The following is a 26127-nucleotide window of genomic DNA, read 5'->3' on the forward strand; positions in this document are numbered from 1 at the left end:
ACTGCCTCGAGAGCAAGTATGTCTTTTCTTAAGTATGGACACCAAAACTGTATGCAGTATTCCAGGTGTGGTCTCACCAATACCTTATATAACTGCAGCAATACCTCCCTGTTTTTATATTCTATCCCCCTAGCAATAAAAGCCAACATTCCGTTGGCCTTCTTGATCACCTGCATACAAATCTTTTGATTTTCTTGCACTAGGGCCCCCAGATCCCTTTGTACTGCAGTACTTTCCAGTTTCTCGCCATTAAGATAATAACTTGCTCTCTGATTTTTCCTGCCAAAGTGCATAACCTCACATTTTCCAATATTGTATTGCATCTGCCAAATCTCCGCCCACTTACCCAGCCTGTCAATATCCCCCTGTAGGTTTTTATGTCCTCACTCTCTACTTTCCCTCCCATCTTTGTATCATCTGCAAACTTTGATATGTTACACTCGGTCCCCTCCTCCAAATCGTTAATATAGATTGTAAAGAGTTGGGGACCCAGCACCGACCCCTGCGGAACACCACTGGTTACTGGTTGCCAGTCCGAGAATGAACCATTTATCCCAACTCTCTGCTTCCTGTTAGATAACCAATCCTCCACCCATGCCAGAATATTACCCCCAATCCAGTGATTCTTTATCTTGAGCAATAATCTTTTATGTGGCACCTTGTCGAATGCCTTCTGGAAGTCTAAATACACTACGTCCACTGGTTCCCCTTTATCCACCCTGTACATTATGTCCTCAAAGAACTCGAGCAAATTTGTCAGACATGACTTCCCCTTCGTAAAGCCGTGCTGACTTTGTCCTATTAAATTATGTTTATCCAAATGTTCTGCTACTGTCTCCTTAATAATAGACTCCAAAATTTTACCCACCACAGATGTTAGGCTAACTGGTCTATAATTTCCAGCCTTCTGCCTACTACCCTTTTTAAATAAGGGTGTTACATTAGCATTTTTCCAATCTGCCGGGACCTTTGCCGAGTCCAGAGAATTTTGGAAAATTATTACCAAAGCATCCACAATCCCTACTGCCACTTCCCTCAAGTCCCTAGGATGTAAGCCATCAGGTCCAGGGGATTTATCCGCCTTGAGTCCCATTAATTTACTGAGTACCAATTCCTTAGTGATTTTAATCGTATTTAGCTCCTCCCCCGCTAGAGCCCCCTGTTTGTCCAGTGTTGGGATATTCTTAGTGTCCTCTACCGTAAAGACTGAAACAAAATATTTGTTCAGCATTTTTGCCATCTCCATGTTTCCCACTATTAATTTCCCGGTCTCATCCTCGAAGGGACCTACGTTTGCCTTAGTCACCCCTTTTCTTTTTATATAACTATAGAAACTCTTGCTATCTGTTCTTATATTTTTTGCTAATTTATTTTCATAATCTATCTTCCCTTTCTTAATCAATCCTTTCGTTACTTTTTGCTGTCTTTTGAAGACTTCCCAATCTTCTATCCTCCCACTAAGTTTGGCTACCATATATGTCCTTGTTTTTAGTCGGATACTATCCTTAATTTCTTTACTTCGCCACGGATGGCTGTCATTTCTTTTACACCCTTTTTTCCTCAGTGGAATATATTTTTTTTGAAAGTTGTAAAATAACTCCTTAAATGAACACCACTGCTCATATACCGTCTTACCCTTTAATCTATTTTCCCAGTCCACTTTAATCAATTCCGCTCTCATACCATCATAGTCTCCTTTATTCAAGCTCAGTACGCTTGTTTGAGAACCAACCTTCTCACCCTCTAATTGGATATGGAATGTAACCATGTTATGGTCACTCATTCCAAGGGGATCCTTAACTAGGGCATTATTAATTAATCCTGGCTCATTACACAGGACCAGGTCCAAGGTTGCCTGCCCCCTTGTAGGATCAGTTACATACTGCTCAAGAAATCCATCCCTAATACACTCAATAAACTCTTCCTCAAGGCTGCCCTGCCCAATTTGATTTGTCCAGTTAATATGATAGTTAAAATCCCCCATAATTATAGCTGTTCCCTTATTACATGCCCCGACTATTTCCTGATTAATACTTCTTCCAGCAGAGTTGCAACTGTTCGGAGGCCTATATACTACGCCCACTAGTGTTTTTTTCCCCTTATTATTCCTTATCTCTACCCAAACTGTTTCATTGTCCTGATCCTTTGTCCCAATATCATTTCTCTGTATTACAGTGATTCCTTCCTTTATTAACATAGCCACCCCACCTCCCCTTCCTTCCTGCCTGTCCTTCCTGATTGTTAAATACCCTGGCATATTTAATTTCCAGTCGTTGTCACCCTGCAGCCATGTTTCTGTAATGGCCACAAGATCATACCCATACGTAGTTATTTGTGCCGTTAACTCGTCCATTTTGTTACGAATGCTACGTGCATTCAGATAAAGAACTTTCAAATATGTTTTGTGACACTTAGTTCCTGCTTTTTCCTTTTTTAACACTTTACCTTTTACTCCATACCTTCTGTCCCTTCCTGACACTCTTTCCTCTGTCTCCCTGCTCAGGTTCCCAACCCCCTGTCACAGCTTTGATGCTGGGTTAATCGCCTTACGCCTTCTAGTTTTTATTTTATCTGTCGTGCCTAAAGTACACTTTCTTTCCGCTGCTCTACGCTTTTCCCTTTCACTTGTTCTTGAACAGCTGTTTGTACTGTTTGTATTGTAGATTTCCCCTATCAACATATTCTTCTATTCTTTTCTCCCTCATGTGTTTATCTAGCTTCCCCTTAAATGAATTTATGTTCGTCGCCTCAACTACTCCATGTGGTAGCCAGTTCCACATTCTAATCACTCTCTGGGTGAAGAAGTTTCTCCTGAATTCCCTATTGGATTTATTAGTGACTATCTTATATTTATGACCCCTAGTTCTGGTCTTCCCCAGAAGCGGAAACATCTCCTCTACGTCTACCCTATCAAATCCATTCATAATCTTAAAGACCTCTATCAGGTCACCCCTCAGTCTTTTTTCTAGAGAAAAGAGCCCCAGCCTGTTCAATCTTTCCTGATAGGTATAACCTTTCAGTTCTGGTATCATCCCAGTGAACCTTTTTTGTACCTTCCCCAGTGCCTCTATATCCTTTTCAGAATAAGGAGACCAGAACTATTCACAGTACTTCAAGTGTGGTTTAACATAACTTCCCTGCTTTTCAATTCTATATCTCTAGAAATGAACCCCAGTGCTTTGATTGCTTTCTTAATGGGATTATTAACCTGCGTCGCTACTTTTTGTGATTAGTGTATCTGTACCCCCAGATCCCTCTGCTCCCCTACCCCTTTTAGACTCTTATTTTCAAGCAATATGTGGCCTCCTTATTCTTCCTATGAAAATGTACCACCTCACACTTACCTATATTGAAATTCATTTGCCAATTTCACGCCCATTCTGCAAGCTTATTGATGTGTTTCTGTATTTTGTCGCAGCCCTCCTCAGTATTAACTACACCCCCCAATTTGGTGCGGTCCGCAAATTTTGAAATTGTACTTCCGATTCCCGAGTCCAAATCATTCATGTGAAGTGTGAACAACAGTGGTCCCAGCGCCGATCCTTGTGGAACACCATTTCCCATCTTTTGCCAGTCTGAGTAACTACCTTTCACCTTACTCTCTGTTTTCTGTTTTGTAGCCAGCTTGCTGTCCATTCTGCTGCTTGTTCCCTGACTCCACATGCTCTAACCTTAGTCATGAGTCTACTATGCAGTACCTTATCAAAGCCCTTTTGAAAATCCAAATATATTACATCTATTACATTACCCTTGTCTATTCTTTCTGTTACTTCTTCAAAGAAATCAATTAGGTTGGTCAAGCATGACCTCCCTGTTTGAAATTATTGTGTTAGATTATGGCCTCGCCCCCTCCCTATCTCTGTAACCTGCTCCAGCCCTATAACCCTCCAAGATCTCTGCACTCCTCCAATTGTGGCCTCTTGCGCATCCCCGATTTTCTTCGCTCCACCAATGGCGGCCGTGTCTTCAGCTGCCTAAGCCCTAAGCTCTGGAATTCCTTCCCTAAATCTCTACGCCTCTCTACCTCTCTCTCCTCCTTTAAGACGCCCCTTACAACCTACCTCTTTGACCAAGCTTTTGGTCACTTGACCTAATAACCCCTTATGTGGCTCGGTGTTAAATAATGGTCCTGTGAAGCGCATTTGAGACGCTTTACTACGTTAAAGGTGCTATCTAAATGCAAGGCTTTGTAGAAGAAAACACACCATATTGCAATTCATCAGCCACCTTCGTGATTTCCAAATACAGCTCACACGAACAGGTTGCACCTTGGCACTGCTGAACATAAATCTCAGGTCTTCTAGCTGTTTAAGAATTTTTTTTAAGCTGGCCACCTCACATCAGAAGAATTTTACAAACTGGCCTCTTGCTGCACCTCACTTGTTTACTCTAAATTTGAAATTATGAGCTCCATAATGTAAATACGTACACCCTGAGTAAAGGGTCATCCAGCAGTCAGATGGCAAGAAAAGGAGAGGATGAATGATTCAGCATGTTATTTTTAAAGCCCTTCTGAGAACTGTTGAAGAAGTTGTAGACATGGTTAACTACATTTGATTATTATACTGTTTTAGTGTTGCCAAATTTATTCATGCTTTGTTTTCTCTGTGCATTTGTAAAGAAATATTTTTGTAGTTTTAGGCTGTATAATCGCTGGTCTAAGTTTGATATTCTGTCAGTTTGAAGGGAGTGGTATTGTGTGATCCTGTATGCATCTTCCTGCAAAATGGGTACTTGTTGATGGTACTTCTGCAGAAAATGTATTGTTTTTGGACTGCAGAGGACCAGGTGTCCCAACAGGGACTGCCGCAAATCTGTTCAGAGAGAGTTACAGAACTGTCCAACTTTGAAATGGTGGCAGGTGGACAAATCCGGACTTTTAGAGAACACGATAGCTAGCTGAAATTGGTAACTCACAATGAACAGAATTTCCTCTGTGTACCATGTGCAGCAAAATTGTCAGCATGTTTATAAAGAAAATCTTTACAGACTTGCTGTAGGTAGCTTGTGGAAGGAATCATCCCCAATGTGGGTAAGTGCAGAGCAAGAGCTAGATGCGGAGTGGTTCTTTACTCTATGGTACAGTAAGTTGGCACCCCCCAATGTGTTTGATCACCATTCTGCCCTGGAAACAAAATAGTTTAATTGGGCAAGAATGGACGATGGCATGCATCGACCGGGCCGATGTTATACTGCGGGATCGTTTTTCCAGGTGAAGCAGATTGCTGTAACAGTTGCTGATATAGCAAAGCACATACCTCAGAGTTCATTACTGACATTGGATCACAAGCTCCTTGTCTTTCTGTGAAATCGTTACTTGTCTCCAAAAGGGAAAAAAAATCATGACTCTGAAGAGGTTCGTGGATGAAGCAATTGGAATTTCAGTCGTGTTCAAGGCAAATAGAATGCGTAGGAACAGGAGTAGGCTAATTTAGCCCCTCGAGCCTGTTCCACCGTTCAATGAGATCATGGCTGATCTGTGACCTAACTCCACATCCTTAGCTCCATATCCCTTAATACCTTTGGTCAACAAAAGTCTATCAATCTCAGATTTAAAATTAACAATTGAGCGAGCATCAACTGCCTTTTGCAGAAGAGAGTTCCAAACTTCTACCACCCTTTGCGTGTAGAAGTGTTTCCGAACTTCACTCCTGAAAGTCCTGGCTCTAATTTTTAGGCTATGTCCCCAAGTCCTAGACTCCCCAACCAGCAGAAATACTTTCTCTCTACCTACCCTATCAGTTCCCCTTAATATCTTGAAAACTTTGATCAAACAACCCCTTAATCTTCTAAACTCCAGGGAATACAATCCCAGTTTGTGTAATATACCCTTGTAGTCCTGGTATCATTTTAGTAAATCTACGCTGCAGTCCCTCCAAGGCCAATATATCCTTCCGAAGGTGTGGTGCCCAGAACTGAACACAGTACTCCCGGTGTGGTCTAACCAGGGCTTTGTATAGCTGCAGCATAACTTCTACCCCCTTATATTCTAGTGTCCTCTAGATATAAAGGCCAGCATTCCAATAGCCTTTTTGATTATTTTTTGTACCTGGTCCATGATATTTTAATGATCTATGTACATGGATCCCTAAGTCTCTTTGGACCTCCACTGTTTCCGAGCTTTGACAGCCAATCACAGCATTGCTATTACTCCACTATGTAATCGATAATTGATAATAACACTTGCTTTTTTTTCTTTCTCTCTCTCACCAATTTCCCCTCCTGAAGATGTTGACGACTTTCTGGAAAACAGCCCCTTGGACATCAGTTGTTCTCCAGAACAAGGGGTCATAAGCTTAAAATTAGAGCTAGGCCGTTCAGGGGCAATGACAGGAAGCACTTCTTCACACAAAGGGGTAGTGGAAATTTGGAAACATCTTTCCCCCCCCCCAAAAAAGCTATTGCAGTTCGGTCAATTAGAAATTTCAAAACTGAGATTGATAGATTTCTGATAGGCAAGGGTATTAAGGGTTACGGAACCAAGGCGAGTGGATGGAGTTAAGATATAGATCAGCCATGATCTAATTGAATCGCAGAACCGGCTCAAGGGGCTGAATGGCCTCCACCTGTTCATATGTCCGGTCCAAGAGGCCGTTATTCATGTGTGAGCCTTAATGGTGAGCATCAGCACCCTATTTGATTGTGATGGCATAACTGTCAAGCCTGGTCTTTTCCTCACCTGATGTCATCACATGTGCAATTCCAGTAAGAGTTACTGGATAGCAATTAGGATTAGGAACCCTGGCTGATTTTTACTCACTAACCCAGAGATGGAGAGATTAATTGTGGCACCCAAGATGCCATGGCACTATTCGAAGAAGAGCAGGGGAGTTCTCTCGATGACCCGGCCAAAATTAATCCCTCAACTACCATCACTAAAACAGATTATCTCATTGCTGTTTGTGGGACTTCGCTGTGTGCAATTTGTCTGCCATGTCTGCCTATATTGCAACAGTGACTATACTTGAAAAGTACCTCATTAGCTATGAAGTGCTTTGAGATGTCTTGAGCACATGAAAGGCACTATATAAATGCATGTTCTCTCTTTCTTTCACCCATTCTGCTGTCCTGGCTACGACTAGCTAACTCTGTACAGACTATGGATAATGCCCTCCTAGTCGGTGTGGCTCAGCTACTTCTCACATTAACATGCTGAGCTATTGGACGAAGCAAATGCACTTATTTGATTTCTTACAGTCCTTGTTTGTATTATGGGATGCATTGAAACAGAAACTTCTAATTGTCATACATTGGCGATCTTTCTGCTCCAGGCACAAAATAACTCATTCGATAAAAGTGGGGGCAACATTTTCTAAGCCATCTGATTTTCTCTTGCAGGTACTATATCGGTGAATAGTCGGCGCACCCCATTCATGGCAAGCGGAGATAGTGAGATCCTTGACCTGGAGGGGGACATGTACCTTGGAGGACTGCCAGACAACAGAATGGGTTCCATCTTGCCCACGGAGCTGTGGACGGCCATGCTTAACTATGGCTATGTTGGCTGTATCAGGGACTTGTTTATTGATGGCAGGAGCAAGGATATCCGACAGTTGGCTGAGGCACAGAACGCTGCTGGGGTCAAGCCATCTTGCATACGATTGAGCATAAAACAGTGCGACAGCAACCCTTGTAAGAACAATGCAGTGTGCCGGGAAGGTTGGAACAGGTTCATCTGTGACTGCACAGGCATGGGCTTCTGGGGAAGAACATGTGAAAGAGGTAAGTGTGATTTACCTTCTTAAGAAAATGATTTTGTTGTGATTTGATTGTTTCCTGCCTATTGTTCCTTGACAAAGTGAAAGTGTGCCAAGTATTTGCTTCAGAGATTCAGTATGTTGAAGGACCATGGAATGGTAGGATGCAGATTTGATCCGTGGCTCTGCTCAATTCATGATCTCAGCTAGATGCCTGAGCAGAGGTCAGGCATCTCCCTGTCGGAGGGCAGGAGAATAGGCAACTCGTTCCCATGCCCAGACACTCTCATTACACCATAACAGCTGGGTCAGTGTTGCATTGTTGGAGGCAATGTCACTCAACTGTCCTCTCAGTCAAATGGTCAGTGCAACTTGGGGAGAAAAGTACAGGAGAAAATAAAGAATTTAACTTCATGTTGGAGCCCAAAGGACAGCTCGCGTTCAGTTTTTGCTTACGTACCTCTTTACTTTCTCTGCCAATTTTTTCCCTCCCCTCCTAAAATCTGACGGAGCTGACTATTTTCTAGAATTTGGTTTGCCAAGCATTTGGCCAAATGGGCATTCTTCATGTGTGAACATCAGCTGGGAATTTGACCATGTAGTTTCATGCACATGGGTAGGACTTATGCCAAGCATGTATATGCCACACTTGGCACAGAATTAAAGTCTGTTGAGCGGCAAAGGGACCTAGGAATTACATTGAAACTACAGCACAGAAACAAGCCATTCGGCCCAGCTGGTCTGTGCCAGTGTTTATGCGCCACACGAGCTTCCGTCCCCCCTACTTCATCTAACCCTATCAGCACACCCTTCTATTCCTTTCTCCCTCATGTGCTCATCTCGCTTCCCCTTAAAAGCATATGTGCTATTTGCCTCAACTACTCCTTATGATAGCACGTTCCGCTCGTTGGGTAAAGAAGTTTCTCCTGGATTCCCTCTTGGATTTTTTTATTATTCGTTCATGGAATGTGGGCTTCACTGGCGAGGCCGGCATTTATTGCCCATCCCTAATTGCCCTTGAGAAGGTGGTGGTGAGCCGCCTTCTTGAACCGCTGCAGTCCGTGTGGTGACGGTTCTCCCACAGTGCTGTTAGGAAGGGAGTTCCAGGATTTTGACCCAGCGACGATGAAGGAACGGCGATATATTTCCAAGTCGGGATGGTGTGTGACTTGGAGGGGAACGTGCAGGTGGTGGTGTTCCCATGTGCCTGCTGCTCTTGTCCTTCTTGGTGGTAGAGGTCGCGGATTTGGGAGGTGCTGTCGAAGAAGCCTTGGCGAGTTGCTGCAGTGCATCCTGTGGATGGTACACACTGCAGCCACTGTGCGCCGGTGGTGAAGGGAGTGAAAGTTTAGGGTGGTGGATTGGGTGCCAATCAAGCGGGCTGCTTTGTCCTGGATGGTGTCGAGCTTCTTGAGTGTTGTTGGAGCTGCACTCATCCAAGCAAGTGGAGAGTATTCCATCACACTCCTGACTTGTGCCTTGTAGATGATGGAAAGGCTTTGGGGAGTCAGGAGGTGAGTCACTCGCTGCAGAATACCCAGCCTGTGACCTGCTTTTGTAGCCACAGTATTTATATGGCTGGTCCAGTTAAGTTTCTGGTCAATGGTGACCCCTAGGATGTTGATGGTGGGGGATTCGGTGATGGTAATGCCGTTGAATGTCAAGGGGAGGTGGTTAGACTCTCTCTTGTTGGAGATGGTCATTGCCTGGCACTTGTCTGGCGCGAATGTTACTTGCCACTTATCAGCCCAAGCCTGGATGTTGTCCAGGTCTTGCTGCATGCGGGCTCGGACTGCTTCATTATTTGAGGGGTTGCGAATAGAATTGAACACCATGCAATCATCAGCGAACCTCCCCATTTCTGACCTTATGATGGAGGGAAGGTCATTGATGAAGCAGCTGAAGATAGCTGGGCCTAGGACACTGCCCTCAGGAACTCCTGCAGCAATGTCCTGGGGCTGAGATGATTGGCCTCCAACAACCACTACCATCTTCCTTTTGTGCTCGGTATGACTCCAGCCACTGGAGAGTTTTCCCCCTGATTCCCATTGACTTCAATTTTACTCGGCCTCCTTGCTGCCTTGATGTCAAGGGCAGTCAGTCTCACCTCACCTCTGGAATTCAGCTCTTTTGTCCATGTTTGGACCAAGGCTGTAGTGAGGTCTGGAGCCGAGTGGTTCTGGCGGAACCCAAACTGAGCATCGGTGAGCAGGTTATTGGTGAGTAAGTGCCGCTTGATAGCACTGTCGACGACACCTTCCATCACTTTGCTGATGATTGAGAGTAGACTGATGGGACGGGATTGCAAAGGGAAATCGGGTACTAGGATATACTGCAAGGACCATCCAGTATAAAACAAAAAAGAAACATGGTGTAATTGTATCAGACCCTGGTTAAGCCTCATCTGACATGGTCACCTGACATGGTGGGTGATGTAGAGGCCCTGGAAAAGGTAAAACAAATTCCCAGTAGAACGTACCTTAGTTTAAAAGCCCTTAGTTATCACAATAGGCTTAGAGGGCTCAGTGTTTTTGCACGGGAAAATCGTAGACTTTGAGGTGATTTAATTGAAGTATGTAAAATACTGAAGGGACTAGACTGTGTCTGACAGACTATTTGAACTGAACAGGCAGGAGAAAATGATGGGTCGTGTATATGAGCTATGTAAGCATAGAGCTAGGTTAGACGTCCAGAGGCCTTCCTTTACGCAGAGGTTTACCAACACTTGGAATAAGTTACGGGTTCATGTGGTCAATGTGAATTTGCTTTTGCAAGGAGCTGGACAAGTTGCTTGCTGTGGCCAATATCACTGCATACAAAAAGTAGGTGGCATGTTGGTAATGTGTATCAAGGTCACAGTGATCTCCTGAACTCGTGTTGATCGTTTTAGGTGATTGGACAGAAATGTCCGAGATTTTTTTTGCTGAATTAGCCTAGTTTTTAAAAAAAATATTTATTTATTGCCTCCCAGGAAATTGCATGACTGCTAGTTGGGGGTGGGGGCCATTGAGGGTCATGTCTGTTTGGGACAGGCTCGATGGAGAGAGAAAATTGGTGGGGGGATAAAGGGAAAACTGAGCATTCACTGTCCTTTGAACTCCAACATGATGATAAATTCCTGCATTTTACTCCCCCGGTTACCCTCGGCTATTTGACTGAGAGGACAGGTGCGTGACAACACTGACCCAAATGCTTATATATCATAAGAGGGCCTGAGAACGAATAATTTTTAAAAAATCAATTCCTGTACCTCAGGCAACCGGTAAGTCGGTAATTCCAGCTGCCCTGCCTTTTTAACGGCATGCACGGAGTGCGTGTCTAAAATCTGGACAACTTCCTCCACCCCTGATCCCGTCCACATGCTATCATGATTGTAGTCTAAAATAACAGTCAGTGCTCGCAGGGTGTCGTTCCCAAGGATGCCTCGTTCATCGTTCATACGCATATATACGGGTTCTATCACCCGCACTGGTAAATCTCCCAGCATGATGTAAATACTACCCCCCGGGTAGGCAAGGGTGTGGGACCCCATGATCCCCGTCACTGTGAAACTAATTTTTCCCCCAGTGAGGTGGGTCTCGGGGGAGGAGGAGTGCACAATAGTTATGGAAAATCCGGTGTCAATCAACATTGTCTGCCGTACCCCTCCGGGCAAGGAGGCGGGGACCGTCCCGCTTGATCCTCACCTCTCTCCATCGGGAGGGGGTGGGGTCCTGTCATAAGGAAGGAGGGGATTCTGGCCGTGACTCTGTAATTTGGGCTACCGGACGCTCATGCGCGCGAGTGGTCCGTTTTTCTATCCTATCATCTACAGTGTCTGACCATGCCTTAGAATTAGGTGGCTCCTGGGCTCGATATTCGCCCGGGGCTGGGTTTCCCTTGGTCATTTGATTCGATCTTGGGGTCTGGTTTACTCGAAGCCCTCCATTTCTATCTCTCCCAGCACTGAAACGCTGATCACCTGGACAGTCTCTCGTGAAGTGTCCGGCGACTCCACAATTATAGCATACACCGTTAGGTCTGAGCGGTGACGCAGAAGGGGTATAACATGGACCTTCTACTGTGTTAACAGGCCTGTCTGGGGAAAGCATACTGGCGGGTAGTACTTGCATCTGGGTTTTCGCAAACTCCCAAGCCGACGTGGTTTGTTGGAGTATGGTGTCCCACGGTGACCCGTGGGTAATAGTATGTCCCAGAGCTGATCGAAGCGATGGACGCATGTTACTCAGGAATATTTTTTTTAAACGCAACCTCATTTTTCCCATCTTGGTCATTCGCATTTGGGGTTCCCTGTACCATGGTATATATGGCATATAGTCAGCCCGCAAAAGCACAGGGCACCTCGATTGGGCAAGTCTGCATGGTCACTGGTCCCAAATGTTGAACACAGGCTTTTAACCCTGCAAAGTCCAAGGGCTGGGATTGTTCGATCGTACCCGCCCAGAGAGGTACCCCTGCTGGTAGTAACGCTGCCCAGGCGGGAGGTGGTCCGTTATTAACTTCCATTACAGTTTCTAGCTGGCATCGTGTTTCTTCTAAATGATGTGATGCTAATCCAGCATGTACAGCATTAACACTTTGATGTTGCTTGATTGCAGCTGCCGATGCAACTTGCTATTTTAAACTGCCAATCTGACTATCTTTCTCGGCAAGTTCCTTCTGCTGCTGTCGGATGATATCTCGATCTCGTTCCGCACAATATGAGGCAGCATAAGTGATCAAACGTATCGCCTTATCCCACCTCCATTTTTTATCAGTAACTCTCTGTTCAATGAACACCATGACTTCCTTCAACTTATCTTCTGGGCCTTTCCCTCGGCATTCTAACGATAAGACTTCTACATCGGTCCCGCTACACTTCTTGTATATCCGGGTACTATACTCCCTCCAAAGATCCCTGTTTGGCATCTTGGTGTACTTTTGAGAGCCACTATCCGTTAGTTATTACTAACTCTCCACAAGGATTTACCGGTGATCAAGAGATAACCCTCGTGTCCGTTACCTTATATCCAGTAATACCAGGTTTTGGCTGTTGTCAATAATAGTCCCTTCATGGTCGCCAATTGTAGGATTTCAACCCCTACTTTCAGGATTCTAATTTAATCCAGTCCAAGGACTGGTTCGTGACAACAACAAGACCACCACGGTACTGGTATTATGGTTAAAGGTAAAACAGATTTATTAAGCACATCACAATTAGTACAAAGAAAGTGATATTTAACAAAGGGAAATAGTCACAGTCTGTTCCTTGAAACCTTGGAAGTATCTCTCCAAGTGTCTACGGCACGGTCTCTCTCTCTCTCTCTCTCTCTCTTCTGTTGACTGAAGACTTCTCTTCTTCCTCGCCAGAATCTTGTGCGCCTTCCTCATTGTCTCTCACCTTTCAGAAGTTACATTCCAAGCCACTCCTGGTTCCATCTGTGCCCTTGTTGTTACAGACTTAACGGTACCTTATCTTAGAGTTACATTGCCAGCCTTCGCAGGACACAGTTTGTATAAACAGACTTCTATTCACTAGCTTGCGGGGGCTCAAGATAGAGAGGCCTGAGCCTGGGTGACTCCCTGATCATTACAGACCATCCTCCCTCAAGCCTGTGATTTTCCCAAGGTCAGTTAATTGCCACTTCAATACTGTCAGCATTCTGTTAGTTTTAATTGCAAACTTTACTCCAACAACCATCATGCACCCTTCTCGGCCCACCAGCACTTCCTTATTGAACACACGTTACATGGTTCATACTATATTAGTACACTGTACAGTTTACATTTATAGATACATAGATTCATAGTACATTTCATTCTACTTCTATTGATTATAATTATACTAAATTATATCTGTTATTGGGTTAATTCTTATGTCAAGGCAGCTCAGAAGTGATCACCTTTTTGTGTCTCAAGATCCTCTTCTTCTTGCACGATGTTCGACTGCAGTGTGTGTTCCTTTTGACTGCCGTGTGGTGAAGAGCCTGTTCTTCTCTCAAAGTCGTCTTTTATATTGTTTTTACCAATAGGACGTAGAATTGGGAAGTGCCATTCTTTTTGTCCAATCGCTATGGAAAAGGACACAGAGCAAACGAGAGTAAAAATAATTAATTGGAGGAGGGCCAATTACAGTGGGATAAGAACAGACCTGGCCCAGGTAAATTGGATTCAATGATTGGCAGGCAAAATTGTAATTGAACAATGGGTGGCCTTTAAAGAAGAGATGGGTCGGGTACAGTCTAGATACATTCCCACGAGGGGGAAAGGAAGGGCAACCCAAGCCAGACCTCCCTGGATGACGAATGAGATAGAGAGCAAGATGAAGCAGAAATGGGGGCGTGTGGCTGATGTCAGGTTGTTAATGTAAGTGAGAACTAGGCTGAGTATGGAAAGTTCAGAGGGGAAGTGAAAAAGGAAACAAGAGGGGCAAAGAGAGAGTATGAGAATAGACTGGCAGCTAACATAAAAGGGAATCCAAAAGACTTCTATAGGCTTATAAATAGTAAATGGATAGTAAGAGGAGGGGTGAGGCCTCAAAAAGGAGACCTACGCATGGAGGCAGAGGGCATGACAGAGATACTAAATGAATACTTTGCATCTGTCTTACCAAGGAAAAAGATACGGCCAATAGCAAAAGAGGAGGTAGTTGAGATATTGTATGGGATAAAAATTGATAAAGAGGAGGTATTAGAAAGACTGGCTGTACTTAAAATAGATAAGTCACCCGGTCTGGATGGGATGCATCCTAGGTTGTTGAGGGAAGTAAGGGTGGAAATTGTGGAAGTACTGGCCACAATCTTCTAATCCTGCTTAGACACAGGGGTGGCACCGGAGGACTGGAGAATTGCAAATGTTCCACCCTTGTTCAAAAAAGGATGTAAAGATAAACCCAGCAACTACAGGCCAGTCAGTTTAACCTCGGTGGTGGGGAAGCTTTTAAAAACAATAATTAGGGACAAAATTGATAAGTGGTGGATTAATAAGGGAAAGCCAGCATGGATTTGTTAAAGGCAAGTCGTGTTTGACTAACTTGATTGAGTTTTTTGATGAGGTAACAGAGAGGGTAGATGAGGGCAATGCGGTTGATGTGGTGTATATGGACTTCCAACAGGCGTTTGATAAAGTGTCACATAACAGGTTTGTCAATAAAATTGAAACCCACCGAATAAATGGGGCAGTGGCAACATGGATACGAAATTGACTAAGTAATAGGAAACAGAGGGTAGTGGTGAACGACTGTTTTTTAGACTGGAGGAAGGTATGCAGTGGTGTTCCCCAGGGATCGGTACTGGGACCACTGCTTTTCTTTATATATTAATGACTTGGACTTGGGTGTACAGGGCACAATTTCAAAATTTGCAGTTGAGCAAAAATTTGGAAGTGTAGTAAACAGTGAGGAGGACAGTAATAGACTTCAAGAGAACATAGACAGGCTGGTGGAATGGGCAACATGTGGCAGATGAAATTTAACGCTGAGACATGTGAGGTGATATATTTTGGTAGGAAGAACGAGGAGAGGCAGTATAAAGTAAAGGGTACAACTCTAAAGGGGGTGCAGCAACAGAGAGACCTGGGGCCATATGTACACAGGTCATTGAAGGTGGCAGGACAGGTTGAGAAAGTGGTTAAGAAAGCATACAGGATCCTGGGCTTTAGAAATAGAGGCATGGGGTCAATTTTTGGATGGCCGAGCGGGTGCATTCGTGGCGGGGGGGTTCCTAAAATTGGGGTTTCCCGGAGCGGGTCCGGAGCCCGGCTCCAACCCGCCCATTTCCGGGTTCCCTAATGACGCGAATCGTTGCGCGCGCAGCCCCCGCATGCGGGACTCCCACCGGCAAGCAAAGCTGGCGGGATCACACTTAAGATCATTCTCTGGGTACTTGAGGTTGTTTACAGACCTCATTAGTTGGAGATTTTAGGAGGATTCAGATTTTGGACTCCCCAAGAGCGTGTTTCCCATGCTGGGGGAAACACTCCCTGTTTAAACAGACGTGTTGCAGCCAGCGGCAGCTGCAAAGGTCCAATTAACAGGTGCGGGGTAAACCCTCATTCGTTGCAGCAGGTCACTCTGTCACCTCAGCACCTCAGACAAAGTTTTGCCTGCCACACTGTTGTCTCCACACTCCAAATTATTAAATCATATCCTAAACTCTGCTGTCCAAACACATTTACTTACTTTGTGGACCCCCTCACACTCACACCATCAGGATGGGGGTGGGGGGGGTCCATTGCTGCATTCATCACTCCATTGGAGGACGAGCAACATCACCAATCTCGCCAGGCATGCCGTGGAGCTACACAACGCAGTGTCGCGCAACAGGCACCTCCACAAAGTAGTCGTCCAACTACACATACACCCACTGTAGGGTGACCCAATGGGCGGCATCAAGGGTGTTCATGGAGAACCTCATGAAACGGCATTATTGCACAAGCCAGTCAAGAATGGCCAAGAAGTGGCAGTAGTGGTGACAATATAATATGTAATGTGAGTTGATCAGAAAGCAAATATAAGTAAAAACCATGACAAACCCTCAAACATCCTTGTGCATCCCCTTCATGCTCACGACACGTTTGCCTTACGCTTCCTACTGCACATATGTGATGCATGCCCTGTGGCTGCAGCATAGGTAGTGGCAGGTTGGATGAGGCTGACCGTGAAAGAGATGCATCAGAGGGTGAGTATGAGATAGAGCCATGAGATTGTATGAGGATTGTGTTGAGTGGTAGTGGTGGGATGAGTACTGGCGAGGTGAGTAAGTGCAGGTAAGATGAGGATGAGCTTTGAATGGGTGTGAGGAGTGATGTGATAGAGTAGTGTTGGCAGTGCAGAAGGAGATGTGGGGTGGGGGCGGTGATGTGGCAGATGGAGTGTAGGGGAATGAGTAACTGTACTCACTTTGGCTGACCTACTTAGGTCATTGAAGCGCCTCCTGCACTGTATGCAGGTGCGTGATATGTTGTTGGTGCTAGTGACCTCCTCTGCCACCTCGAGCCAGGCCTTCGTGGTGGCAAAAGCAGGCCGCTTCCTCCCGTCCACCGGGGAGAAGATCTCTGTCCTCCCCCTCCTCCTCACCCCACCTGGAGTGAGGCATCATTAAACCTGGGAGCAGCCTTCCCCCTGGGCTGCTCCATGCTGTAATTTTGGCTCCTTTCTGCAGCATCAGTCAGTGGAGGACTGCCCCTTTAAATAGGGCTCCTCCAGCTGACAGCCTATGATGCGGGTGCGCAGTCCGCCCGCTGCGCAGCTTTCCAGCGCAAAACCCGGAAGCCAAGGTAAGTGGCTTCAATTTACTTACGACCGCGTGGGGAACCCACCGATTTTACTGGGCGGATTACCCACGCGCCCAGTCGACCCCCCGCTGGCAACCCGCCTCCCTCCTAATATCGGGCCCATGGAGTACAAAAATTGGGATATTATGTTGAACCTTTATAAAACACTGGTTCGGCCACAATTGGAGTATTGTGTCCAATTCTGGGCACCGCACTTTAGGAAAGATGCGAAGGCCTTGGAGAGGGTGCAGAAAAGATTTACTAGAATGGTTCCAGGGGTGAGGGACCTCAGTTATGTGGATAGACTGGAAAAGCTGGGATTGTTCTCCTTAGAGTAGAGAAGGTTGAGAGGAGATTTGATAGAGGTGTTCAAAATTATGAAGGGTCCAGACAAAGTAAATAAAGAAAAACTGTTCCCACTGGTGGAAGGGTCGTGAACTAGAGGCCACAGGTTTAAGGTGATTGGCAAAAGAACCAAAGGCAACATGAGGAAAAACTTTTTTTACGCAGCGAGTTGTTATGATCTGGAATGCGCTGCCTGAAAGGGTGGTGGAAGCAGGGTCAATTGTGGCTTTCAAAAAGGAATTAGATCGGTACCTGAACGAGAAAAATTTGCAGGGCTACGGGGAAAGAGCAGGGGAGTGGGACTAGCTGGATTGCTCTTTCAGAGAGCCGGCGCGGCCTCGATGGGCTGAATGGCCTCCTTCTGTGCCGTAACCATTCTATGATTGACAGTTTAGGCTTTGATCATGTGACTTTGATGTCGGAAAGACCGTGTGCTCGAGCCATGGAACATAAAAAGCCCCTTTACTATCTCTGTTTATGGCCTTTCATGTAGTGATAGCCCCTTTCATTTCTATGCACAGACATTCTTAACGATCCTGACGTCTCCAGTTTTGATCGCTTCAAATCCATCCCTTATACCATTTGACCATATGCTGGATGCAGTACCATTTGATGTTTTACAAATCCCATTTCTTTTAACAGATTACCAGATAGGAATGAGAGGTCCAGGCTTTTCTCACACCTATCATTGCTTTCCCAATCCGCAGCCTTTGATGTATGTCCTTGTTGCCTTTTCTTACATTACCTCCTGCTGTGTTGAAAAGCCTGTGTTCCTGAAAGCCTGACAACACTGTAAGCTCAATATTAACCATCTAGTTTATTTATTTAATAATCTAGATATCTATCAGCAGTACATTGTCTTTGATCCCAAAACCCGCACTTCTCCAATACCATCAGCATCATTGAGGGAAAATGATTTGCGAGAACACAGTTTAACCACATTACTGTGTTTGCAGGTTTTCAAATGTCTTTGTTTAAAAGGGGCACAGTTAACCCTTTCCTTCAAATGTCTTTTTTTTGAAGGGGTTTTGAACCCCACAATGATGAAAAAATCTTTAAGGGGTTAGGAGTTGAGTTATTCATCGCAGTGTACTTAGCCTGTATGTTGCTCTCATAGCCAAGGCTGGCCCAGTTAAACTGGGTGAGTAATGGAACTCAGTGATTCTCACAGAACCTGAACTGAGCATCAGTAAGCAGGTTATTGGTGAGTAGGTGCCATTTGATGGCTCGCTTGATGGTTCCTTCTTTCACTTTGCTGATGATTGAGAGGAAGTTGATGGGGTCTGTATGAATCAGCTGCAATGCCCAGAAACAAAAATCCACTAGCTTTTGTGATAACTCAACAAAAAAGTAAAAACAAAACCAGTTACAATTTTTTTTAGTATATGGAGAACTGTGATCACCAACAAACAAAAAACATGGCCTTTGAACAATGCATCCCTTTGGTCCAAATGGTTTCCAGGGTGACACCAGTATAAAATTGATATTCTGGCCGCACTATGGTGCCCATTAAAGCTCCTCCCCCTTTTGGATGTTTTGTTGGCAATGGTCCAAGCTGATTTCTTGACACCGGTGACGGCTGGGTGAGAACCTTTAGCTTATGCTAAAAAAAATACAAATGTACATTTTTGTTTATGTATATTATCAAAAATTGTTGGATAAAGGTGACAGGTTTTGGGTGAGAATAATGATTTTACTTGATAAATACAATCCCTTAATTTCAATCATTCCTTCCAGAACATTCCTTTCTCTCTGGCTGCTTGTTGAAGATACCTGAATGCAATCAAGTTCAGCATCTGAAAGAAAAGATAGGCTGCCCCTTTATCAGAGGCTGAAATTCTAGCCTATCTTTCTCTGTTGGGCATCTCGAGTTCCTTCTGTTTTTATTTTCATGACTTTAGAGGTGTGATCAGTTTATTAGTCCTTTGATCAGGGCACTTTGTGCTCACTTATTTTGACCACCTGGTTTGTAATGGTGGCTTACTTTGAAGCAGAAGAAAACATGTTATAGTCATTGAGTACGATCACTGGTTATAGTGACTGTTGTGTGCATTAAAGTCAATCTTTATGGTGGTGATGGAAAGATTTAGGAAGGAGAGGAGGGACAAATATAAGGAACAGGAGGAGGTCATTTAGCCCCTCGAGCCTGTCCCGCCATCCAATTAGATCATGGCTGATCTGTACCTTAACTCCATCTACCCACCCTTAATATTCCTGCCTAACAAAAATCTATCAATCTCAGTTTTGAAATTTTCAATTGATCCCCAGCCTCAAAAGCTTTTTGGGGGAGAGAGTTCCAGATTTCCACTTCCCCTTGTGTGAAGAACTGCTTCCTCACATCACTCCTGAGCGGCTCAGCTCTAATTTTAAGGTTATGCCCCCCTTGTTCTGGATTCAACCACCAGAGGAAATAGTTTCTCTCCGTCTATCCTATCAAATCCTTTTAATTGTCTTCAACACCTCAATTACATCACCCGTTAATTTTCTAACTTGTGTGGCTTTTATTGCAGATAATTTGATGTTTAAGCCTTGAATAGATTTTTAGGCAATTAAAGAGTTGTCATGAGGAAGGGTCACATTTCTTTGATTGCGTCATTTAGCTATCATTGGCAGCAAGGGAGGAAAAAACCTCACGACACTCCATTTAGCCAACAAGATAAACACAGACTGCTCTGATTAGAATAATAATGAACAGCAATTAAATTGAGAAGAAATTAATGAAAGGAATCACTTTACCACTCGGGTCTGATTCCTTTTTAAGGAAAGTGCGAGAATAGAGCTTGGAAATTATGCTATGCAATCATACCAAATTCTTTTGCCTGCTATATTAGCAGAGACATTATCCTATTTAAAATAAACAGGTCATGCCTTCAGTTAAAAGAGAAGACAGAAGAGTTTGATAGGAATTCATTAACTGTTGGTATGACAGTAACAGTATAATTTCTAGGCTTATATATTTCAGACTGATGCGTTGAAACTTCGAAAGAATTCAATATGAACTGCTGTAAGCTTTGACCCTCATGACCAATCACGTCTTGCAGTCTGACATCATGTCTACGGGCAGTAGGCCTGCAAAGCTAATTTGGAATGATAATTAGCACTGCATTCTCCCTCCAATAAAGCATGAAACATTAATTACGGAAATGCTGCAATTCAAAAGGGATGAAAAATTAAATCAAAGTCAAAGTTCAAGAAAAAGGAACAGTCATTTTTTTTTGGAGTAAAATATTGACTGTTGCAATCATGATAGCTTAGCAATTGTTAATGAGGGCAGTTTTAAGGATCCATTAATGTAATGATGTGTGACAATATATAGTCCTCAATCACAGATTGGGGGACTGAGGACAGGCTATGTGACTGGTTCGATATTAAGTTTAAAAATATGGAACGAACACAGTTTGACTGTTGAGGGATTGTGTCTGAGGTTCAGCTCCTGAATAGAATGTTGAAACATACTCTGACATGATTGTTGGGTCAGCCATGAGTCAACCCTTAGTCAACCTCCTTCCATCTATGGTTCATAATGATACACTTCCTGTAAGTACAAGAAGCTTGACGAGTGTACGGAACAGATTTTATTCATATACAGCATAGGTGATCAATCTATACCACGTACAGGAGTAGCTTCGGGTTTCTCTCTCGAGCTCTCCCAACTATGGAAAAACCCATTCTTCTTATGCACCTCAGTTTGGCAACTTCAGCGGTACATTTCACAGATAAGGCCTCGTGATTCTTCTGTCCTTGGATTCTTTCAAGAACAGCTTATTTATGTAAACAGTCTTAGTTGCTTACTTCAAAGGTACATTCCATAAACAAGACCTCCTGATCTATCTGTTCTCGGAACCTTTCAAAAACAGTGTATTGACAGCTTATTTATCGTAACATCCACTCTGTACCATGGTTAATTGATCCCTCTGCCTATGTTTATTACACTAGGCACTAAAGTTATACATTAATCACACATGGTCGATGTCACTCTAGTCAGTATCTCTTTGCCCAGACATCCCTTGGAGATCATTATCAGACATTTGAAGTAGACCATATAATCCATCCTTCCTTCTCCTTGGAACCCCCCACTGGTTTCCTGTTTATCTTAGATAGCCTGTTGCTTCATGATTAGTTATAGTTATATGGGTCAGTTCAATTATTAACTCTTAACTCTCCATCATGTCCAACAATGATGGCCATTGGGAATGAACGAGACCGTGCTGCACTGTGGGCATTTTGCCTTCATGTTTTTCTCAGTGTTAATTATTATCTTATTTAAGAATCCTGTTGACTTGATTTCGTGTTTGGCTCCACAGGTATAACTTCCAACTGAGTAGGGTGATCCTTCTTCTGTGGGCACCTTCACTCCACTCACTGCACATATATTAGGAATTTAAGTCATAATGAAAGATTAAATGAGTTCAGATCCTTTTATTTGGGGAAAAAGTGAGACTTTGAGGTTATGTAATTGAAGTTTTAAAAATTATGAAAGAAATAAACAAGGTTGGTTCAAACAAACCATTTACTATGGTAAAGAGTTCAAATATCAGGAGATGCAAATTAAAAATTCAAGAGTTAAGAGTAAAAAGGAAAGTCAAATCACATTTTTTCACCCAGAGAATAGACTTGATGGAGTAAATCACCAGAGAAGATATTGAAACAGTGAAGCGAGTTGTTATGATCTGGAATGCACTGTCTGAAAGGGCGGTGGAAACAGATTCAATAATAACTTTCAAAAGGGAATTGGATAAATACTTGAAGGGGAGGAAGTTGCAGGGCTATGGGGAAAGGGCAGGGGGAGTGGGACTAATTGGGTAGCTCTTTCAAAGAGCTGGCACAGGCACGATGGTCCAAATGGCCTCTTTCTGTGCTGCAAGATTCTATGATTTTATGTAATTTGCTTGGGTTTAAGAAGAATTTAAGTACGCTACTGGAGAGAGAAGGGATTGCGTGACTTGCTGAGAATGCAGTTAGGTAGCATTGATACATCAAGAAAAATACAGTATTGTTAGGCCTTTTCTTGTTCCTAAAGATTCCGATCTATCTGAAACAGATCTCAATGAAAGGTCACTCGAACAATTGGTCCATGGTAAATCTGATGAGTTTTTGAGGTATGCTGCACCAGTTTCAGTAGCAAGGCCGTATTCCTTCATTTCAGGATGGCATTGGAGTGCAGCATTCATGGAGTTTATGTTAGTTTTCTGGAAAAAAAGATCTGTACGGACACTTTATTTATACCAACTTGGGAAGTGCTATGCAAATGAGCTAAGTGCTCCCCTGAATTGTGCAAAAAGTGACTCAATGATGTGAATTTTTTTTTTATTCGTTCATGGGATGTGGGCGTCGCTGGCGAGGCCAGCATTTATTGCCCATCCCTAATTGCCTTGAGAAGGTGGTGGTGAATATAATATGTTATACTATTGAGCAGTGGGAAAGTGGCGACTACCCACCCTGTTAACCGTAGAGTGTCAACCAGACAGATGCAAATGTAACAGAATATTCCATAACTTAATAAAGGAACAAGATGATATAAATCAGTCCGATAGTAAATTGCTAAAAGCACGAGTTAATTGTTGTGCCCTGGCTCTGATTTGACTGCTATTTGAAGGGGAACTTTCTCGTTGGTTGAGTACACAGGTTTTCATGTCTCCCCAGTGGTAGGGTTCAAATCAGACCTGCCATTTCAGACTTTTCCCCTAATGAAGGACTCCCTTGTGCAATCCAGAAGTGTCTCAATGACGTGGAATCCTCAAGAGTCCCGTTTGCTAGCCAGCAATCAGCTTTGCGGTATTTATCTTACAGAAGCAGACGAGGATCTATTATTTTATTTCTAACCCTGCCCCAGGATAAAATATTATATCTCATTTGGGTTTTACGTAACAATGAACTCTACAAAACCAGTGTTAACTTGCAGAAAGACTCCGTAAGGAATTTTATCATTCTGCATCATTGACGCCTGTCAGCATTGAAACTGATGTTGGAATGAAAGATTCCTACCCTCTATGGGGAAAGCACTTGAGCATAAGATTCATTTTAACATCGTCATTCTGATTTAAAAGCTGTGGTACATTCAGAGGTATGTTCTTTACAAGTACTTACTCCGACACTAATGTTCTTCTTGACTCACTAACACTCTGCTGAACTAAAAAAGCACTGCACTAATATTAATTCATCACAGGATGAAAGAAAGTGAGATGGAGTAACGAACATGGTACGGAATCAGGGCTTGTTGAGGCTACATAGGAGTGATGTCTGTGGAATGGAACCAGTCAAGTTTGAAGATTGTAATATTAAACTCATAACCTGAAGCTTCTGCAGAGGTCAGGGAGAAATTTACTACAGATCCAGTCCAATTGGCTGCGTACAAATCTCTGCGTAATGCAACAGGTGAGGTCACATGACGTTGGATTGATGATATGGATTGATAAACTCGCCGCAGAAAGTTAGAGCGGGTACTTGGTGCCTCTCTGACCCAGAAAGGGAACAATTTAAACTGTGGAGTCTTGTTCCTGCAGGTTCAAACAGATCTAATTGTTCTTAGAGATTTTCAAAATGTAAAATTACATTTGTAAAAGAAAAATTTTTACTTTTCCGTTCTGCCTCTTTTTTCTTTCTCTCTTAATCCAACCTTTTTTCACTCTTTTTATTTCTCTTTCTGTACCTGATGTGATTCTAATTCACCCTATTTCTTTCTCTGTCATTCCCCTGTTTCTTTCTCAATCCGTAAATCTCATTGATTAAGGGCATGGACTTTTGGTCCCGCCGTTCACCAAGATCCCAGATGCCGTGCCGTTATCAGCTCGCACTTCCCAGTAATTTGTGGCACATAAAATTTTTGAGCTGAAGGGCGAGGGAAAATGTCTAACTAACAGGACATGCCACGAAGTGTGCTGGAAATAGAATGGCATTTGTTTGTTCCTTTACTTTCTTACGTTAGATAGGAAATATGGACAACTTACAAGCAAACATTTAACTACTCAAGAGGTGTGCCATTGCTTACCTGCTGATTAGCCTTCTGCCAGCACAGTTAGACTAATCTTAACACTAACTGGCAGCTGCCATTATCTGACAGTTTAATGAAACACATATTACGCCTCTACAGGAAATGTGTTTCTTCAGAAACTGACGTTGAATACTCAGAGGTGTTGTATAATAGCAATAATGAATCAAGAGTTGCGCATTAATTAAACGACAATTAGACCTCTTCAGATTAGTGAAGGCACTAATACTAACTCCACATCTGTGCCTCTCTCTGAATGCATTCTTTAACAATTGATGAACAGTTTTTTTTTCTCTTGTTTGTTAAATAATATTAATCAGTGTTGCACAGATTTTTGCATTTGCCTTAAACAAAACCGACTTAATAGGAATTAACTTGGGGGGGACAAAGAACCTGAACAATTAGAGAATATCAAGGGGGGGAAAATTAACTAAGGCATCTCCATAATAAATGCGATTTACAGTTTAAAAAAAAAGGTAAAGCAGGTTGTCATTTTAATTTGGCTATTAATTTAGTGACATTCCAAATCCAGCATGTAGAAGATTTATGACAATGGAATAATGCTGTTGTATTTTCGGTGCCACAGTGCTGTATTGTGGAGACTGGCTGCTTATTAAACTGCAGGGAGAATTAAATAATCCTGCGTCAGGCAGAATGATGCTGAGAGATAGGAAGTTTCTGTGCTGCCTGATAACGTTTTAACCCCTCCTGTTGTCAGTTTGATTTTTACGGTTTTTATTGGATGTTTCATCATGCCCTACCAGGGAGTGGTGATGTTTGAGACCTTTCAGATACGAGAAAAAAAAAGATAGGATTACAGAGCATTAGTGAATTTATCTTGAATGCCTCTATTCCTCACCAAATATTCTGTAGTCCATTCTTATGGACATTCTTCAGCTAGTGTAGTGATGCATTTGTTAAGAGTGTTCAATGTAAATATTACATATAATTCTAAATATTTACAAAAGCATATAAACCTCCATTTTGTCCCTCTTGTGCTGGTGGCGAACACTATTTACCAATGGAAAAATGCAATTGTTTCCCTCAGCAAGCACTGAGCTCAATATTTTTATGTAATTAGGGAGCTAAAGTCTGGGCTTATAGGAGGGTGACTTGCTTCAGTGATCTACCAGCACTGCTGTGTACTTGGCCATTTAGAGGTGTGCGAGAGCAACACCAATTTAATTGCTGTTTGATTATTTCTTCTCGCCCCTATGGGGAAATGAATTGGCTGCTGACCGATAGTTTGAATTCCTTTTCATTCAGTCCTCAATGGAAATGACTTGTGACGTATTGCTATGATTAAATTGAATGTGCACTGAAAATGTTGAGCACCTACTGGGGAGCTAAATAGGCTGTGGTGAATCAGACTATAATTGTTGTTTTTGCCAGCAAACTTTGCAGAATAGAATGTGCTCATCGATTTCAGGCTGCAACTCCAGAAGCACTTAATCATTTTGCGATATTTTACATCTGCAAAGTGTAACATCTGTGGTACGCTGGATTTTCTGTTTTTTAAAATATTATTTATAGTCTGATATAGACCGTCACAACCACTTGGTTAGATCATGGCTTTGTAGAAATAGTTGGCACTGACTGCAGTTCCTTTCAGTTTTGTAAGTAGTATAATCGGCAACTAATCTAGAGGTTACAAAATTGATGGATTAAATCATTTTGGAACCAATACAGTGAGCCAAATACAATGTCCTTCAGAGCAGGAACCGACTGGCAACGGGGAAACTGCTCGGAGGTGCCTATTGACCCAAAAAGGAGCCACGGATTAGTCAGGGGGAGGAAGCTGATAGGCGAGAATATGATGGACGGGCAGCTGATGGCCCAAAAGAG

The 26127-nt window shown here is 43.3% G+C and overlaps 1 protein-coding gene across 2 annotated transcripts in view; it reads left to right on the forward strand.

Annotated features, from left to right (window-relative positions):
• Positions 1-26127, forward strand: part of LOC137326704 (neurexin-3-like) — a 1580588-nt gene that overhangs the window by 476387 nt on the left and 1078074 nt on the right. For both annotated transcript variants that reach the window (XM_067992033.1, XM_067992034.1), the window contains exon 5: positions 7339-7722. In XM_067992033.1, the coding sequence (XP_067848134.1) occupies positions 7339-7722 (384 nt within the window). The remainder of the gene's footprint in view (positions 1-7338; positions 7723-26127) is intronic.

Source organism: Heptranchias perlo, chromosome 10 (genome assembly GCF_035084215.1).
Source record: "Heptranchias perlo isolate sHepPer1 chromosome 10, sHepPer1.hap1, whole genome shotgun sequence".
NCBI classification, from domain to species: domain Eukaryota; kingdom Metazoa; phylum Chordata; class Chondrichthyes; order Hexanchiformes; family Hexanchidae; genus Heptranchias; species Heptranchias perlo.